At 39.2% G+C, this 21,338-nt stretch overlaps 1 protein-coding gene across 3 annotated transcripts in view; it reads right to left on the bottom strand.

Annotated features, from left to right (window-relative positions):
• The window catches only part of MACROD2 (mono-ADP ribosylhydrolase 2), an 854,218-nt gene that overhangs the window by 51,109 nt on the left and 781,771 nt on the right, over positions 1-21,338 (bottom strand). For all 3 annotated transcript variants that reach the window (XM_068675719.1, XM_068675720.1, XM_068675721.1), the window contains 2 exons: positions 19,301-19,336; positions 10,813-10,893 (listed from right to left, as the gene is read on the bottom strand). In XM_068675719.1, coding sequence (XP_068531820.1) covers positions 10,813-10,893; positions 19,301-19,336 — 117 coding nt within the window. The remainder of the gene's footprint in view (positions 1-10,812; positions 10,894-19,300; positions 19,337-21,338) is intronic.

The raw sequence follows: 21,338 nt of genomic DNA, 5'->3' as shown, positions 1-21,338 counted from the left end.
TTTTTCACCCCCCACTCCCTTTAAATCATTCTGCCTGTCCACGCACAATACAAGGACTGCACGCAAATTAGAAAGTTAGTCCTGCTAGAAGGCAAACTCTTCTCTCCCCCTGCCCCTTCTCTTTTAAAACACAGCTCTGGGACTTTGCAAGCTTTGCAGCAGACAATTAATAAAAAAGGAAAAAAATCCTCTATGTCACCAGGCTGTGTTTCAGAGGGATAAAGTCGTCTAGCTGGAGAGCTGTGGAAAGGAACAGTACGTTCGACACAATACTGTAACGCAATAGCACAGTGACACTTGAAAAATCTTTACCATTAAGTCAGATCAAAAGAGAATATTGCATCACTGTTAAACAAGCAGTGCCAAAACAGAAAGGATTTCATTATGGCCAAGTGCAACATGTTTCGCTTCGCACAGAAGAACTTCATATTCAGAAAAAGCAGGTCAGGCAAAAACACTAGCTACCAATACATCACTGAAAATCATCTCAGCAATTACCTTACTGCATTCACAATGCAAAGCCACAACTCTAGATGATACTTGTTGCTACATCCATTATAATAAGCATGACTATAACCATGAGCTATTTGGCTAAAATACATTATTTAAGGGATTCATTCATATTTATTTCGAGGGACTACACCTTTTTGTAAAGTCACTTTCCCATACCCAGCTTACACCTCAAAAGAAAGCTTAACGGATCACCTCCTTCACCAGATTATTGGACAGTGCACATATTCATCAGTACATTTTGTCCATCTTAAGGCTATTATTTCACTAGGGGTTCACTGTTTAAAACTGGAATAATGGAATGGTAATTACAGCACTGTATATTGGTTTCTTAACACGTTTTCCATGTAACACTTCATTTTGTTCCTCTCGAAATAAAAATGTAGAAGACTTTAAGCAGAAGTTTCACCTTTGTACTCTGACCCAATCTAACAGACTGACTGGACTAGGACATGAGAATTAATCTTGATCAGCATATGGAAAGTACATGTTGTGCCTGCAAAGTGACTTTGCTAGAATTAGAGAAAGGGAAACACTAAAAAATTAAGAGCGGGCAAGTGATCCTGAAGGCAGTGACTCACAGAGCAAAGGGTTAAGCTCTGCTTGGCCTGGAGAACCTCTTCATCAGGAGAAAGGGAGGAAGCAGAGTAAGAACACACTGGTAAGAAAGCCAACTGTTGGCTGGAAAAGTGGCTAATCCCAAAGCATTTGACAAACAGTTTTTTCCTTTTTTTTTTTTTTTTTTAATTCTCTTCTAATGAACCTCTCGCTGAGTGTCTTCTACTGTAGAGGCTTTCTGTAATTATTGCTCTCCATTGGAGCTGGGTGCCGAGAAAATGGGAAGGCTTTAAGTAGCACAAGCTCAAGGCAAAGAACTGAAAACATATTTTAGAAGAGAAGCAAGCCCGTTTTTCACCGTATTTTTATTCACCCCTGCTCTCCTTTTCTCCAGGCAGGAAAGCCAGGCCCTGTGCATTTCCCTTGAGTCTTCCCCCTGACATTATTAATACTAAAGATGTCTTTTCTTACTGGATGGCTTCTATAGTGTCTGCCATCCTTCTTTTTCCACTACTGCAGCAACTGGTGATTGCATTTCCTTTAGGTGAAAACTGTCCTCGCAATATCTGCTTTTTCATTATACTGGTAATTGAACAGCAATCTGTCACTCACTCCAAAGGAGATGGAAAAAGTGGTGAATGACATGTCGTGTCATTTTAGGCCAGCAAATGTAAATGATTTTGAGCCACATCAAAAGACAAATGGGAACATCTGTTTCTGTTCCCCAGCATGGCAGTCAGATGAAAAAACAGGACTTTGAGAATTACAGTAGCTTGATACAAACAAAATAAGCACATCAGACACTAAAATACCTACTCCTGGCCATGTATATTCCTTTCCTGTGCCAAGCTGACTACTGCAAAGTAGGAGCTTGCTCTCCCCTCTTGGCCCTTTTCTTTGGGATCAGCAAGGAAATTCTCCCCAAATGATATATACCCTCATTTATATTTGGTAGCAAACAGGCTAAGCAGCAATCAATCAGCACACTCAGCAAGCTGGCAAAGCAGGCAGCACTTCTAACTAAGCTACAAAACCGGATACTCTGCGAGCGTCTGCCCACTTTATGTTAAGGAGAGGTATTTAGCATGCACAGTGATATGCCAGCTGCAGGAGCAGCCCCAAAACGAAGCAGATGATATGACAAATAATAAGCCGGCAGTCAGATGGGAGAGGGCTGAGACAAGAACCCTGTGAATGTCCAGGGGACAAGCTCTCAGCAGCAGCACCAGAGCCGGTTTTAGTATTCTTCCCATTTGCTCTGCCAGAGCCCGGAGGCGCATGGCTTTTTACATCTTTCACTGCTCTTGCGACAAACATGGCAAGTCAAAAATATTAATAGTCTGCTGGCCTCTTGGCTCTTCCCATTTCAGAGCTGAATGAGTGCCAGATTCTCATACACCTACTCCTCAGCAGTCCCTTTCTTCATAACTAGTCAGAGACATTTTTAGAGCTAAGGCTACAGTCAATGTCTCAAGAACTGGTGCAAAAAGACGTTTTCCAGAAGAAAACAGAATTGCAGATAACATGCTTTTAGTCAAAGGAAGAATTTCTGCCTAACCAGTCTACTTCTACCCTTCCAACACAGAAGTTATTAATAATAAACTTATTTTCACTACGCAGAAAATAGTACACTATCAGTCACAGAGCATCTACAGTCAGAGTAAAGCTCTTTCAGACTACCTCCTCCTTCTTAGAGAAGGAATAAATGATACGGAGGGCCAACGCCTGAGGGTCGCATCTCGCTTGTCCTTCCCAGATATCTGCATCGTAACCCTGAGCACCGGCTTTGACCCTGTGACATCCTCGCATGGCTCCTGCTATCCCAGGAGCATCCCCGGTTCCCCTGGGGGCAACCAACTATGCAAATCTCCCACGGTCAGGCTGGCAAATCTCTCCCAAAGCGAGGCCACGCTTCTGTGACAAATGCAAACTGGGATCTGGCAGATAAGAGATGCCACAGTTTTGATTTGTCTTTTTCACAGCACAAAAATATTGCCACAACAATCATACTAATGATGTGAAGGTTCTTCTAGGATAACAGGGAAACTAATTAATGAGAAAATTAATAATACAGACCTCAATCTTACAGCTGTTACATTCTAGGCACATGAGCAGATCTGCTGACTTCAGTGAAACTCCTAATATACGAAAAGAAAGCACACATAGATCTGTATGTACACTCAAGATCATACAGCCTGCAACCATTTTAAGGCTGTTCCAATGGCAAAATGATATCAGACATAAAACAAAAAGCAGATACACACAAAGGCCATTATTGTAGAACCACACATGCATTAAAATGAATCATTAGGGTGGAGGCCTGAGGTTACTGAACATTTTCAGTTTGCATTTTAATTTATTTTAATTAAATTATGATTTAGGTCATTTTTAATCACTACTTGCATATAACCCCTGTAGGGTAAATTTTAGGAGGGGTAGTAAAGAATTATCTGCAGTAATTGTTTAATGGAGTTATGAGACTTATTCCCCCCTTGCCGTTTCAACAATGTTCCTCACTGCAGACATGGACCTGAATGCTCTGCTATCAATGCACTGAGCCTTGCGAAGCTGTCAGCCTAATAAATAACAGGTTTTCATTTTCATGCGGCATTTTGTCAAGAATTGTTGGGGAGTGTGGGAAAAGAATGAGAAAACTGCAGCTCATGAGGATTATCTCAGAGGTTAAAAATAACACCATTATATTTCACTGTTTAACATCCTGAGAAATATAGGAGTCTAATCTAAAGCCCACCAAAGTCGCTAGGCGTGTTCCCCTTCCCTCTCTCCTCTGTGGATCACAAGGCAAGCAACTCAGCATCACTCTGTCTTTACTAGCTAGGGAAGAACCAGGGGACAACGTGTGGGACAACAGCGACAGCACCAAGTGAGGTGCTTAGAAGACAGCAGCACTCAGATTTGTCCCAACCCTCTTCATCTGTAACGTTGCTGGGAATGTTGTGCTAGGCTGGTTTCTCAATGGATGTAATTCTTCTGCGTGACACATACCGTGATTCCGATTTTGCAATGCAGGTGCCTGGCAAGAGACATCTAAAATTTCACTGCCAGAGATGCTGATCATCGCTATTTCTGACAACCCACAACTGTGTCTGTTCAAAACAGATGAAAGCAGACATCTCCTGGAAGCCTGAGCTCTCCAAAACAACCAGAATATGGACGTCATGCCCTAGACATCATAAACAGTCCATACAGAGGACAAAGATACAATTTGCACTTTGATGCAAAAAACACACAGAGTGCTGTGCAAGTGTTCCTATTCATATATTGTTATAGGGGAGAAAATTGGACAGAAACTGCTCATGTGATTTGAAGCGTGCTGAAGAGCAGCAAGCAGAGGCAGAGCTAAGAGCAGAAGGGAGGAGTCCTGACTCCCACTCCTACGGGCAGTTCTATTTACCAGAAAGAAAAAGAAAGGGACCCCATATGCGAAGGTGCATGATATGATCATAAATTTTTCATTACTATGTCAATTTACTACCTGTTCATACTTTCTTGGTGTGCGTAAGAGACTAGGTAACCAAGCACCACAGGTAAAGTGAAACATAAAAGCTATCTCTCTCTCTCTTTTTTTTTTTTTTTTTTTTGCATACAGTTCCTGATATCATGCAGTGCAGCAATGTAACAAAGTGAAGAAATTGTCAGGGAAAACATGCAGCAGATCAAGCTTGCTAAAACATCATAAAACACGAACCAAAACAAGCGCATTACCATTTTGCCTTAACCTTTCAGAATTAAGGGACTAACTCTGTCTTCTGTGCTGGACCTGAACGATCACAATGCTTTACTGTTATTCACTTAACGGTTAGAAATGAGAAAGGAGTTCCGTGACAGATGAGTCCCCTGCAGGTATGCCGGTTTGTCACTGCGTATAATTCTTCTCTGACAACATCGCATTAGTCAGTTTACTAACCTAGTATTTTGCACCTTAGCTCATCTCAGGAGAAAGAAAATCTGCTCTGATGCATGTAGTGTGAAAACAGGAATTGCAACTGTTTGCCTGGTACAGTTTACATACACATTCACAGAATCACAGAATCACACAGAATTTTCTAGGTTGGAAGAGACCTCAAGATCATCGAGTCCAACCTCTGACCTAAAACTAACAGTCCCCACTAAACCATATCCCTAAGCTCTAAAACTAAACCATATCCCTAAGCTTTTAGCTGGCTGCTAAAAGAAACCCGAGCATGTAAATCGTTGAGGCAACAAGACCGCGTGTCACCGACAGAGGCCAAAATGAGCTGTGTTTTCCAAGCTGCCTTGTGTGACCACTGCACAGCAATTTAATGAAAGAGTAGTAGCCACTTCAGCAATGAAAAGAATCTTCTAAGAGGGGGTTGCTCGGAGAGCAAATACGAATAAAAATACAGATAACGTCCTGTTTTTTCCCAGGTTAAGTGGAAAGTGATCACCTGATACTCCGAGAGCTGTAATCAGTCAAGACAGATGGTAGACTTCAAAACAAGAGTGAAAAAAGAAGCTATCAACCAAAGTGGATAGGGGTTAATAGCATCACTTTAAATATAACCAATCTACATTAAGGTGAAACATTTTACAGACATGTTTGATACACATGCTTCCCAGGGAATTTCATCTGTAGTACTTTATCTTAATTTAAATTTTTATTTAAGGATTTAGTTTGGTGGTAAAAAAGAACGCAGTAACTTCTAAGCTACTTTAATAAGAAGTAGCACTTTTAAGGCCGAAGAAGAGCATGTGTTTTTGAAGCATAATTATGTGTCTAGATGTTAATTTCTGGTATATTATGAGTGGAGCAGAAATTTATTGAAGAATATTACTGCCCTGTAGGATGCAAGGAAAAAATGTAGCTACAATTTCTCAAATGATAAAAGAATTGCCTGCTATAAATCAAGTAACATTTTCAAACTTAATCAGAAGTCGACTCCTGTTAATATTAATCCATACCTTAAAGAGACAGACAATCAGGTCTGAGTAGTATTAGAAAGACCATAGGAAAGATGCTTTGAACATTGTTGTGCATGCCTAAGACACCACAGCTGTTGTACACGCCTCCCCAGCATCAGGGAAGGAGCACAAGCCCCAGCACTGCTGGCTTTTGTCAGTGTGTACGATATATCCCCCACTCCACGAAGCAAGGCAGTGAGCAGCAAAGCTGCAAAAATCATGGTATAGAAAGGAGAAGCAAGAAGGGGAAGCCTTACACTAATGTCACAAGTATGGGATTAAGCTGTAAAATAAACTTTATTTTCTAGTCCCAAGACTATGCTTTTTTTTTTTTCTTTTTTTTTGTCACTGGACAAAGGCTTTCTTGGTGAAGTGATGAGGTGTGAGAATGTCTCCTCTCTCTTGGTGAGAATCCTATCTAATCGCCATGACCTGCTGAAGCTAGGAGTTGTTGAGATAAGACGCAACTCCATTTAGCCTCATTTGTAGCGTATACTCAAATCAGAAGACTGACATCTGTAGATGCAGCATGACTGTTTGGAGCGAGGCAGGAGCTTGCTAGTGAGCCCTGACTGCTGACGCTGCCAAATATTTCAGGTGTTTGATGCTGCCCTTGAAAGCTCTGAGGTTGGTAGTGCAATGACCCCCATCAGGCAACAGAATCATCTCTACCAACTATCCTAAAGGTGATTTGTGTTCATTTTGATCCTCCTGGTTTGGATTATCCATCAAACTGTCCTCCTTTCCAGCAGGAGATGAGAAAGCAGGCTAAGTTCATCCTAGATGAGCAACTCCAACAGACCAACTCCTCACACATACTCTGGGCCTCAGTTGAGGTGATCATGCGAGACCAACAGGCTATCAATCTGTCAGAAAAATCCAGTACTTCGTCCTGGGAGGAGCTGAGGAGAAAAGCTCAAGACACTTTGCAGAACTCCACTTCTGTCTTCACATCCCTCGATGGAGAACAAGTAGGATCCTGACCTTGGAAAGGCACAGAAATGGCTTTTGCCACATGGATTGATTGGCTTTCTCCTGGAGGAGGAGAAAGATCAGGCATTTATGCTGCTGTTATTGGCTGTATTAGTCATCTTTGATACGATATTGATCACCTGCGGGCCACAGGGGAATAGATGAAGCAGCTCTTGGGCAGGCTCCATTTTATATCTCACTGAGAAATCCAGAAGGAAGGAAATGGCAAACAGCTATGCTTCTCCCAGCATCAAGAAAAACTACTGCATACCCCTCACTGTTCAGCACACATACGAGGCCATTTGGGGAGATGACGAGAAATAAGGAACATTTTAAAATTCATTAGATTGCTTTAAAAAGAGTTTGATTTTGCTTGGTAGGGATAAGTAGGATGAGAACATGTGACCTTTGGTATTCGTGCTAGCTCAGGGCTGCTGTGCTGCAATGAGCACTATTTTGTTTATGTAATTACTCCATCCTTGCATTATGAAGCTATTGAAGACACACCAAGCTCAGCTTACTGCAAAAAATAATCTATTTTTCTAACCTCAGACTTGCTTGGAATTGCTTGGTCAATGAATGCACCTAACCAAGGGAAAGGCAAAATCATCACTGGCTGATTTTACCCATCCTGCAGGACTCAGGGAAAATAAATAAATAAATAAATTACACTGCATGTTTGCACATGTAAAACCTGGAATCCTGCAGGGAACCTGGCAGTGAAGAAAGTTTCTCTGTGTATCCAGCCTATCCACTTCTCCAAATACAACAACTGACAGGAGAATCTGCTATGCAGTTCACATTTGCTTTTCGCTATCAACGGTCTGAATGCAGAGAACAATATATCTAATAGCATAATAACAGACACCATTAATACTTTAGAGGTTCAGTATAAAATTGCTTTCATTAGCATGTCAAGTGTTTATTTTAGCTTACTGCAAAACAAGCTCCTTACATACAGCCACTTACTCGACTTTCCTTGATTGCGGAGAGGGTAGTAATGAAGGAGCCTACTTTCCGCGATCTTCTGTGGAGACTTTTACACGCACTGAAAAGATATTGCTCCATTACCTCCAGCCAATGAACCAGATTGGCGTGCCGTAGAAAATATTACTGCAGAAATATTACTGAACCTGGTGGAATAGTTTTTACAAGCTGCCACGAGGGCACATGTCTCAGGGTGGCGGGAGGCTGCTAAAACAGCAAGCTGTGCTCACACTGTCTGTCTAAAAGGGCACTGACAGCTACGTAGAGGAAAAAAAATATCTGGTGCTTTCTTTGTCTCAGTGTATATTTGCTAAATATTTTATATCTAGCCATGGCACCAAGGGGAAAATATAAGTGCGTTTGGACTAGCTTTTATTGCTAAAAGCTACTTATTTTCTTTTTTCTTGATTTTTTCAAAAACAAACAAACAAACAAAAAAAGCTTTGGGTACATAAAGCATGTTAACTACTTAAAGGTTAAAACACTCTGAACACATAGCACCACGAGGAAAATTCACCAAAGTTGACCTCAGACAGAGTTTGGCTTTAGTGTGTTTTATCTGAGACCGCTTACATGCATTAGGTACCCAGAAGCCTTACCAAAAAAAAAAAAAAAAAAGCACTTCCTTAGAAGTGAAGCCAAACCCCTACCTATCTAAATAAAATCATTCAGACATGCGGTCATGCGGTCCTGGTTCATGTCACGTATTCACAGCTTTCATAATTGTCAAAGCTGCACGTTAACATTACGTTCAATTAGACAAAACCAACAGCTAATAATTAGAACAACAGAAACTAAGTCCTATTCTCAGACAAATGTGTGCAAATCCCATTTACTTAAATGGAAATGACTCACAGGTGTGCTGCATTAGACTCTGGCCACTCTGCAACTTTATAGGAATTCAGTGTCTGGAGCCTAGCTGTGTGATTCCTCTTCAAAACAGAGACAGATAATTCCACCGACATCTGATCCAGGTTCTCCACCTCCCACCTCCCCCCCAGAAAACGCTTTAATTACTTTTTTTCCCAACACAACAACTCTGAAGACTAAATTGAGACTTTCAGTCCTGAACATTATAGGCCTGATTTCTGCCTAAGGAGGAAAGGACTCCGTCACCTGCTAGATTAAATTCTGCAGCAGTGATTATGTGTTACAGGCCTCAACTCTGCATCAGCAAAATCTACTCTGCAGCATCAAATTCAAGTAGTTCAGGCATTTTACAGCTTGAGGGTAATGCAATCATTCTATGGCCACGCTATTTACTTCACCCTTCCGACGCATTTGTTTGTATTCCACAAAGTGAACTGTAGGTCACCAGGAAAACATTGACAGGAATAGTAAACTAGGGGACTGAATTTAGTAAACCACAGAAATAGTTAGTGGAACATCAGTTCTTTTTCCAATGGAAAGAAAAGCTAACAGTTTTCTGACGCTTTTTCCCCCCTCCTCCTCCTCTTTTTTCTTTTTTTTTTTTTTTTTTAAGACACTGGTACAACAAAAGTTTTTAGTAGCACTCTCTCTCTCTCTCTATATATAAAATAATTATTGTTTTCCCTATTTAGGAGTATGGAAAATGACACCATGATCCCACACCCCATTTAGCCTACATACAAATCGATGTGTGGTTTGTCATCACGGAATTCTCTAATCCAAACATAAAATTGGTATTTTAATTTCAGATGGGTTTAGCGCAGCATGAAAGCAAGCATGAAAGAAGACCAGTCAGGATGAGATTTCTTGGGTCCCCCCACACCTTCCAGGCGATGACAGCTATTACTTTAAGTACTTGCCATTAACAACCAGTCACAATGTTAGTGACAGGATGTTACTAGCAGTTACTTAAAGTGATAGATGTTAACATTTTTCTGCTCTTTATGACTCACACTATACCCCAGTCAGAATATTTTAGGAGCTGAAACCACAGCGCTAGGTCGAAATGACGAAGAACATGGAGCCACCGGTTGAGGTGCAGAATGAGATGTGTCAATTTAGGAACATTAGGTCAAAAAGAATCCATGATAAGGAACCGTCATGGATTAAAGATTAAGGTTCATCCTTTTAAGTGTTCCACCTAAGGGGAATTCTGCAGCATTTGGGCGTTTTGCTCTTCCACACATAGAACAGTAACGTCAAACTCTGCACTCCGAAAATTAGTCTTTGATGTTAACTTCTTTTAGCAACTCTCCCAATGAGATACGCATTAGAAAAGATACCTTGATCCAATTTTAGAGTAACACAGACTGCATTTGCCTCCGTACACATGGACTAGCTGCCCTGTGAAGACTGGAGTGCAGAAAAGCGCTCTTTCCAGAGCACTGTAGGCGTAATGTTATGCATCTGTGACTTCTGACCACGGTAGGACGTAATGCACTGCATAGATTTGAAGCCATAAACACTCTAAGTGGATTGGAAAGGGATACAGCAAAACTTTCTTGTAGAGAAGGAAAGCAAAAATTATATTGTTCAGTGTATTGCTGTGCCTAGTTGATTTACCTGAGCAACTTAAGCAACCAGAGTGACCCAAGCACTGAACAACATGCAATCATTTTCTATTATTACTTACATAAAATCAGAACAGTTTAAAGATAAAACAGCAACAATTTCCCGTTTTATATCAGCGATAATCAGTAAAAATACCATTTGTAATTCTGAATCTACCCTGAGATGAAATACACTTCAGAAAAATTAGTGTCATGATCTAGGTGAAAAGGAACTTTCCAAGTGTGTGCAAATAACATTCTTAAATAAAAGTATTCCAGTTCTTTCATAAGAACTCAGGATAAACTTTTCCCCCAAAATATAAAATTGATTAATAGCTCTGAAAGCTGTCAGACCACCTACCTTCAGCATTGTCTTGCATGTCCTCAGGCTGCTCTGCTTTGCACTTAGTGGGAGATGGAAGCTGGCCTTTTTGTTCCAAACCTTTAAAACGTTAAAAATAAATAAATAAATAAATAAATAAATAAATAAATATTACACATATGATTTGGAAACTGTGGTATTGTATCAAATTTTACTATGCATGATGCAACTGTGAGTACATTTTACCTCACCACTCTGTTCAGTGCCTGATGCCTATCTTTCTATTATGAAAATTAATTACTGCATCATCTTCTATAAAAGGATCATAATAGCTATCTTTCAGCTTGGACTGGACTTTCCCTAACTTTCACACGCAGCAGTGAAGAAAGCTCAAGCTAGAATAGAATAGAATAAATAAATTAAAAAAAAATCATTTGTAGTTTTTAAAGTAATATACATTATATGGCATTTTGGAGCTGAGGAGAAATAATCTGAATGAAGTGATTTTTCCCTCTCAGTTCAATTTTCCATTCAGTGTTATAACATGGCAACAAATGAATATTGACTGAAATTAGTAATGAAATGAGAGGTAGGGAAGCAAGTCTGATAGTGAAGTAAAGTTAAGGAAATGAAATTTTTATGAAATAGAAATGTTCAGTTTGGAAAAATAAATAAATATAAACCAAAAATCTTTCCAACCTGTTAGCCAGAAAGCAACAGGAAGACAGAGTAAAAGGAAATCCTTCTAAGCAGAAGAGTAACTGAAGCCAGTGATGTTTAAGATTTTCTGTATTTGTGGAGATTGAAGTTCACAGTATTTATAATTAGTTGGTTATGTTCTAAAAATTATGAGGTTTTCTACAGCATTTTCAGAATATCTTGTCATCTTCACATAAGCACCAAATCACATCACTGTTTGCTTGCTAAGACAGACTTCAAGGCATAAACTGGTTGCACAGAAAGTCTGTTAGCACAGAAAGGGGGCCAACCTGGAAACTAATCATAAAAAGTATTTGTAAATTAAGACGTTTAATGAAAACAAGCTCACTAATTAGAACATTCTTCAGTGTTGCTTAACCAAAGCCTGGACTGAAAGAAGAGAATGGCAGACAATTAAAACTCAATTCCTTACATATATTGAATCTATTCAGCAGAGATGGGAAAATTACTTTCTGCCACTTGTCTTTCCATCAGACCTCCCAGTTCCTTATGGTCAACTGAGGGCTTGGGTGGAGGAAAAGCCTAAAGAAAATGTATTTTTGGTTTTTGCTGGAAAGAAATGAATGCATGTAACCAGGAAACTTAGGAAAGCATACGACCTTGCTTGATCTAGCCCTATTGCCATGCTGCGATAAAGTATTATCTCAAACTAACTACCTCATTAGTAACTCGGGAAAAAAAAAATTACATGTGCATTATAAATTGCTTCATGTTGGGAATCCTCCCATCTCTTCTGCTGTCATACATACTCCATGCAATAATCTACACCGTATGTCACTGGATTTGTAACAAGCCCTCAGCAATCAGATGCCCAGTTTCTCATAGAGGAATTGGCTCTGCTAACAGCTGAGCCTTCAGTAACCTCCTCCTGACCTCCCACAACTACACACACACAGAACGGAAGTGCTAAAGGTTTCCAAACACAAGGTATAAAAGAAATGAGGAAATGGAACTTGCACTTGCAAAGGTAAGATTGTGCTCTTTTGAGAGACAAAAAGGGAGCAAATCATTGGCTCCATATGGAACCCAGGAAACATTCACTGGTTATTCTACTGTGCCTAAGTCCTAAAAGAACTGCCACGGATTTAGAACTGGCAAGAGTTTACAAGAAGTCACAGCTAAAAATGTCAACAAAAATGGAGATTTACATGTGAACAATTACATTCAATTTCACTTGCTTCATTTTAGGGAATGAACATTAAATTTCAGCCCCCAAATTCCAAACTGAATACTGTCAAACTTGTCAAAATATTGTAAAAATTGCTTCCAGCACAGAATTTCTGTATCATTGTAGAATTCTATATAGCTCAAAGCACGAAGGGCCCTTAGTGATCAGTAAATAAGTGTTGTGCTGTAAAGCTTTGAGGTTTGGCTTGCTATCAGTAAGTAGACCTGTCCTGGTAGCACTTAACATAGGACCACGACGTTCATGTCATCACCTTGGTTCATCTGAATTTGAGATTCAAATACAATATTTTGAGGGAAACAAGAGTTTTTAAGTACTAAGCAAGTACTAAGATCAATTTATAGGCTGCTGAGAATGCAGAACTAACCACAAGAAATACTGTGGGGGAAAAAGAAAGGCAAAAATACATGAAATACACACTTGGTCAACACTTTTAAAGGGGTTACTCAAGAGCAATAGTAATGTTCAACAACAACTTCCATACAAAAGAGAGATCCTGAAAATAACCAGGCTTTTAAAGTTTTGTTCCTTGCCAACACTCTCTCATTCCTTTAAAAAATAACTTGAATATTTATAATGGACCACATTGATGTATGGACTCTTTGGTTCTAATGCCGTTCTGCACTACCTGCTATTTTCCCTTTTTTGGTTGGCAATGATTCACATCAGGGGACTGAATCAATAGCAGTGTTTCAATCAACACTCACCCCTGTGATGATGAATTTTATCATCTAACCAATCTGTGAGACTTCCTCCAAGCTCCCAAGTCAAATGTCAATCAAGCTTAAGTGCAAGTGTCCAGCCAGGTCTTTCAGGAGTATCTGAACACATTAGATAGTACAACCAACATCTTAATTGACAGCACAAAGACGGAGAAGGAGGAGGCTGATATTCAGAGAAGTCAGAGCTGTTGCTATCTCAAAAGAAATGGTCTTTCTGCATTCTATAGAGGATCTTAAAATGCTCACAAAAGGATGTAGAGGCACTATCCCAGGAGAATAAGATTTCAATCACAATTTCACTGCTTTTTACCTGTTTTCTGTCATTTCAGAGACAGAAAAGGATTTGTGCAAGATTCAAAATAATGGCTTTTTGTTATGAGTAAAACACCAAGTCTTAACCCTTTCTGCTCTACAACAGTATCCCTGTCTTTGCCCATGAGCTGAGTACCTCAAACTCTTTCTGCTTGCAAATTTCTGTTTAAAAACAGAACACCTAGGTAAGTGTCTGAACTGATCATATTCAAAGTTTTTCTGAGCATGAACATCTATCTGTAAAAAAGGTGTTCTGAGACCTAACACTAGTAGAAATTATTCTTCCTTATAGGCTAATACAGAGGGTCAACAAACCACTTAGATCTGACAGTGTCTCTCCAAATAAGCTATTTCCAAAATCCCTCACAGCTTCCAAATCTTACCGTGTGCAAATGTTTGCTATTTTCCTCTCAGTAAAAGAGAAAGTCTCCTCCAACAAAAATGTGTCCAAGTTTAAGATTGTGTACACAGTGGAGTGTACAAGGAAATACTGTATTTATACAGCACTGTTTATAATTGTGCTTCTCTTGTTAGTGTCAGTGAGATCCTTTGGCCTGCCATCCTATAGCTGGCTGCAGTTTCTGAAGTAACGAGTAGGTGGTTAGGTAGGACACTTGGGACAGAAATGGCATAACCAGCAGGACATTTCTTATAAACAAATATTAGATGGGAAACAAGAGACAGTAGCGTGGCAACATTCACACACAGGGGGCCAAAAGGCCTTGGTCCCCCTGTGGGGAGTGAAGCCAAACAGGCTGGGGAGAACATAGCTTCAGAACTGAAACACTTTATTATTTTTTATTTTTTTTTAATAATGGTAGGAGATTTAACTTATGTCCATGCATAATAATGTAGTATTATTCCATATCTGGACTACACTTCTCATAATAGCACACGGTTCTGTAATTTCCAGGTGCAATCACTGCAATTGCGCACAAAATTATGGCAGTATTAGGACTTATTTTGCATGCTTCTATGCGTGGATATGTGAAGCTATGGGTATAAAAGCTAAGTCCTTCAGAAGTTAAAGTTGAGAATAATCTTCCCTTAATGGGGCTGAAAACATTAAGCATCATGACTCTGTAGCATTAAAAACTTGAAGTTAAAGGCAGACAAGACCATTAGGTCATCCGGTCTTTTTCTTTACTTTTGTAGGGTATCATTCATAAAGGAAAGCTGAGATGTAGAACTGCAAAAGTCCATACCTGCTATTACCATATCTGCCCTTTTGCCTCAAGCCATTCTAACAGCAAGCCATATGAAATATGATAATATCAAAGCTCATTGAATTAAATGGTGCAGTTAAGCTAGCAGCTGCTACAAGAAACAGCATCCAAAATAACAAACCAGTGGGTTAAAATCCTGTAAGTTAAATGCCATTAAAAGGGTGGTCTTGAGTATATATACTTAATAAGACTAGGCTATTTGTATTTTCAAATGTTTTTCTTTTTCTAGTATTTCCAATACATGCAGTGACGTTATGTGATTAACTCACTCAAATGATTATTCTTGTCTGTTTGATTGTATAACATTAACACAGATATTAACGGACATTACCTGGCAGACATGCAATTAAGATATTCCCTTATTTATTTTGAAGAGAAATCATAGAAAGAATGGTCTTTGTGCAAGTAATGAGATATCTGTACTTCAGGGTGGTAGAAACACAAGACAGAGATTACTTTCATAATGCGTACATCACTCAGTAAGATACACATTTGGTCATTTGTTATTCCTTACTCCTGGCTAATTCTTTAGCCAGTCCCAAGGCCTAAATCAGTGAGTACTGAAACCAATGGGCATATACCCACTGCCTTCAGCTGACACCAGACCAGCATCAGCTTTTTTTCCCCTATAACGCTTGCCACCAGGTTTTAATTAGGATTGATTCTGTAATACCCATGTCATTCTTCTAGATTCTTCAAACTGAAATTGGTACAAATACAGAGAACCTACGTTTCATTTGAGTCCCTGTGCTTCTCTGTGTTTTCTCTTGGCCAGATATTGGCCCCTCAGAAACAACTAGCCAACAACATGTTGTAGGCACATGGATTTAGGAAAAACTTAGCACACATGAATCTCTGCCAAAGGTCATATATGTGTGTAGCCTGAAGCATGTGCTCTCCATGAATCCAACAGTTGCTTTTTCTTTTTTTCTTCTCTTTTCTTTGGTCTCTTTTCCCTCTTTAAAACAAAACAAAAACAAATAACAACAACAAAAAAAACACACACACCACAGGAATTGGAGAAATAACCCAAAAGCAGATTGGATATGGACAGCTCAACAAAACAGGGTCATCAATATTGGTGCTAACTGCTGATTCCATCTGCTGGAGTCATGACCCATGAAGTCAAGTGGAATGAAGAATGATTATTCAATTATTATCTTGAAGAGGTGAGTAGATGTTGATACTCTATTTTTCCCTCAAAACGGTTAAAAGTAAATCTCTTTCAAACTGATAACTATTTGAACATAAAACCAAAAACTCTTCTCAGTGCAGAAATTTTGTATGCATTTATAACTCCTGCAAATGCGTTTTACAATCACTAAAAAGTGGGTACACAGATAAGTCAAAATGACAGAACTCCTAACTACTGGAGTCACTATGCAGAATGTATTTCTCTTTGGCCATGTAGCTATTGATTGCTGACAATCAACGCACTGACTCCCAAAATATTTCCAAATCAGAATGAAAGGACCAAGTACACACTGTTGAGGTTCACAGCATCCTACAAGTAAACCTGTGGAAGAAGTTGTGATCTCATCTGCCTCATATACGCAAAAAGGCAGATATGTAGGGGAATATCTTCCTCAAAAGATATAATTCAATGATTATTTCTCAGAGTAGCTATGCCGCTTCACCTAAATTAATGAAGCTGTGAAGGATACAAGGCAAGAAAGAAAAGACTGGCTATTAAGTGGAAATATACTTCCTTTTAATTCTAATTTTAAATGCTTTAAAAATGTAATTTGCATAATCTCCATAAAAACAACAAGACAAAAAATGCAAAATAAGTGGACTTAAAAAAGCATACATGCCATGATAACTGTAAAAAATGAAACTGGAAACATTAGATGAATACTGCAAATTCTACCGTAGGGTAATCTTTGGCAAATGTTTGTTGTATAATGACAGTCTTCATTTTTCTTCTTTTATGTATATATGTACAACTATATTAATCACACTAATTGTATTAAAATCTCTGGAAGTTCCTATCCAGTAATCTTGATACCAAAAAGTAATTACAATTATATGTAATAAAATCAACAGGCCAGAAAGCTATAAAAGAATGTGCTAATCCATCACAGTAACACATATCTATCTGTGTATATCCATGTTTGCACATTAATGCATACATACTGTTATTAAAGAATTTATAATTTCTAAGCTAATTAACTGGCTGCATAAATCATCATAATCCATTTGTCTTTAGGACAATCCTGCCAATTTAGGCAGCCAAGACACTGCTTCAAAAGCTTTTACCTCTGTTTTTTGGCTGGTATAATCTCTGCCTTTTTCCAAGTGTCTCTCCTTTTTGATTCCGGTGTCCCTCCATAAAGAGAAGAGCTGGAAGCTCCTGCACCGAGCAACCAGGCTCACAGAGACTTGGGAGTACATGCACATGGTGTACCATCACAGAAGGGTACTAGATGGTCATGGAAGACAGGTGGAGAAGAAGAGCAGGGAAAGCTACACTGCATATAAAACAGAAGATGCCCATTAAGAGCCTCTAGGTGAAGGTCAGCAGAGAAAATAACACAGGGTATGGTGGAGCCTGTTATAGGAAGTCTGATCAAGAAAATGTCAGTGGATGGAGCTCTCTTCAAATAACTAGCAGAAGTCTTCTGACTGGAAGCTTTAATCCTTGTGTGAGATTTTAACCCTTGAGACATCTGCTGTGAGGGCAACATAGGACTGCATGAGCAATTCAGGAAGCTCCTGGACCACACATAATGTAAATTATTTCTAGAGAGTACGAGAAGTAATGCCCTGCTTGGTATGCTGCTCTCAGATGTGGGAGAATCGGTAGCAAATGTGGCCAGAGATAGCAAACTTGGGTGTCAAGAATCATGAGGTATGGAATAACTGAGTTGAGGACAAAGCTGGGAAGGTAAGGGATGGAGTAAGGACTCTGCACTTCAAGGTTATTAGACAGAATGTGCTAAGGAGCTGGGCTGAAGAAGGATGTCCAGGAACTGACCACTGAGGAACAACCCATCTTGTTTTGCAGAAAGAATGGGAATTTCATCAGAAAGCTCACTTGCATAAACAAGGAACTTCATGAACTAGAACAAAGAAAGAGAGTGAGTGACAGGCAACAAAAGGAGAGGAGAAAGGTACTCAGGGATGCAATCACGAAGGTTGAATGCCAAGACCAGCAGCAGCTAAAACCAAGTAGGGACATGAGGAATAACACAAAGGGATCCTATAAGCATGCCATTAGCAAGAGCTGGTTCAGACAAATATTTCTCTTTGGATGAATGGGGAGGCAACCTAGTAACAAAAAATATGAAACAGCTTGAGGTACTCTGCTCATGGGCAAAGCTCTCTCCCAAACCCCACACATTCCAGCATCATTTGGGAAGTAGAAAGCAGCCAAGAACAGAGAGGCTGTAGGCTAATGATAGCCTGGAGGAGTGGAGATGGTTGATCTGATTTAAATGTTGCTGTTTATCATCAAAAAAAGTCATCCCCGAGAGCTGGAAAAAGGCTCACATTACATCAGCCTTCAAGAAAGGCATGGAGGAAGATCAAGAGAAGTATAAGCAGTCATTTTAACTTCAGTCCATGGGAAGAACATGTAGCATGTCCTCTTCGAATCCTTTTCCAAACAGGTGAGGAAGGACAAGAAGGTAACTGGGAATAGTCAACATGGATTTAGCAAGGGCAAGTTATGCTTGACCAACATGACTTCATTCTGTGAAGAAAGGACTGGCTCAGTGGACAATGGGAGAACAGTACATATAAGACAGCTTTGAATAGCTTTTGCTACTAGGTATTGCAGCATTCTGAGATGCTCAGAGGCGTTGGCTGGACAAACACAGTTAGATGAGCTGAAAATTGGCTTATGTCTAACTTGTGGTAACAAGATAAGTACTCCAACAGTCAATAGTCAGCTCCAGGAAAAAAAAGTACTCTGAAATATTGTCCAATCACAGTTTATTTAAGTGTTTGCTGGGAGAGTTTTGCTACTGTTTTCATTGCAAACAAATCATGGCCACTAATCACAATTGCAAATGACTCAAGGATTGCTGTATTAACACCTTTTCACAAAGAGACTGTAGAATTTTAATTATTTCCCATTCATGTTCAAACTACTTACCAATAAAAAGTAAAAGATAACCCAGAGGCTCATAACAGATGATATTAAAAAGTTAGTCTCTGCCATTCTTACTATATATTATTTATCATCAGGGATGGTTTTCCCTACATTATGTTAAAAAACAGCAAAGACTGTTATAATGTTGGCAATAAACGATTGGCACTGCTTATCACAACCAAAGCAATTAGTTTTAAGAACGTTCTCAGTTTGGTTCATGCTTCCTAAATGTGATATGTTTGGGCATAAAATGCTGTTTACTCACCTGTCTCTTCACTCATCTCGGTCTCTTCATTATCATCTGTCAAAATAAAGAAAAAAAGAAGCAATTAATATCAGGAAAAATCTAAAATAAAATATTCCATGATTCAAATTCCACATATGCTAGTTTACCTCCTCCCATTTAACATTTCATTCTGAGATCTAGAGATAGATGGGAAAAGAAAGTTTTGATTCTAGACTTTTACTGTGCAGATGCAGTGAATGCAAGGCACCAAGATAGGAATAAAATTCGGCATAATATACAGAATTCTTCAAATTCACAGAATGGTTGAGGTAGGAAGGGCCCTCTGAATATCATCTGGTCCAATCTCACTGCCAGGCAGGATCACCTAGAGTACATTGTGCAGGATGACATCCAGGCGGGTTTTGAATGTCTCCAGAGAAGACGACTCCATGACCTCTCTGGGCAACCCATTCCGGTGCTCTGTCACCCTCACAGTAAAGAAGTTCCCTCTCAAAATTCACATACAATTATTAAGATGATAATATGCAGAAAGCAGGTTCCTTTGGAAAAAAGTTACATTTTGGGAACAAAGACATTTCTCATTTCAAGCTGTTTTGATGGGGCGGGGTGATGGAGGTGGAATTAGCCTTTGCTAACATCTAATAATACAATGTTTCAGAGCTTTAATCGTGTGGTGGAGAGCTTATTGACCACAAGTTTGACAATGGTGTTGCTAATTCATATAGACTGTATTTATATCCTTTTAAATGGATTTGGGCAGGTGCAAATTCTGTAGCAAGCCTACAATTTCTGTCTAAAGCACTACATTTTTCAAACTTGTGTATATGCATATCATGACCACCATTTGAACCCGAGCAGTTCTGCAGTATTATGATCAATGGTCTTGGAAACTAACAGTAGTATTTATGTCCTAATTCACAGAATCAGATCTTTATGCCATAAACTCCACTGAGATTCAAATGCTGTGACACACACTGGAAGGACTGAAGCTCTGCTTTCATCATGATTTGGAGCCTGAAAACTTATTTTAAGTACAAGGAGAGAAGAACGATCAGTTAATAACAGAGTCCTTCACTGGGAGTTATGCTTGAATCAAAACATTAAAACAAAATAACCATGAGCTGGAGAATTTTTATGGGAACTTCTGAATCTACGGTCGATGGACCTGTATCCATCTTTTGTCCCCTCCCATCGCAGTCAGACATGGCCTGGAGGGCAGACATGCAGAAGGCACTAAATGACAGCAGGTTACATTTCTCTCGAGTACGCTTCAGTCCGGCACAAAGGATCAGAACTGAACAAAGTTGCTGTACATTTCATTTCCTTTCCCCTTATTCTGCAAATGATTGCTTTGGAGTTCAAAATAGCATATTGACCCCTATTGTACAAAAAAAAATTGTACACAGGAACTTTAAGGAGCTTTGACAAGTAGCTTTTGAGATAAAGAAATATTGTTGAAGGAAGCCAGTGGGAATTCTGCCACAACTTCAATAGAGCCAGGATTTTCAAACGGAGTCCTGACATTTTTCAACAAACCACTCAGAAAGCATTTGGTTAATACAAAGCTTATTAATTATTCAGTTTCCAATAACATGTTCTTTCCATGGAAGCATTTATAATGAAACCAGCATGATACAATTTCAAATTAATCTACAACTTGACACTAAATCAGCATAATATAATATCTTAACATACATATATCACCTGGTCTTCTGTGGAAGTTCTTAATTATAGTTCTGTAAGTGACTTGGAATATGAAATTCCCAAAGCAACAGAATAGCTTCTAAGTTGGTGATAATGGACACAGACAAGAAATCTGATGTTATTAAAAAGTAGTGAAGTCATTATGCAATATAATTATGAAGAGGCAAAGACTTCTTTTGTGAACTAATTGTGAATTAAGTGCTGTTTTTTTTTTTTTCCTGGAAAAAGGAACTAAGTCTCGCTGAAAGGCAGTACAGTCCTTACATCGTTTCCTAAAATGGGAGACGGGCTCCCAGTTGTTTTGTGACATGATCTCCAGGTGCCTTTGAAAATTCTGCCCCAACTGATATCT

The sequence above is a fragment of the Anas acuta genome, chromosome 3, assembly GCF_963932015.1.
Source record: "Anas acuta chromosome 3, bAnaAcu1.1, whole genome shotgun sequence".
Classification (NCBI taxonomy): domain Eukaryota; kingdom Metazoa; phylum Chordata; class Aves; order Anseriformes; family Anatidae; genus Anas; species Anas acuta.
Note: the sequence above shows the minus strand (reverse complement) of the source record. Positions and strands in the feature narration are given on the sequence as shown.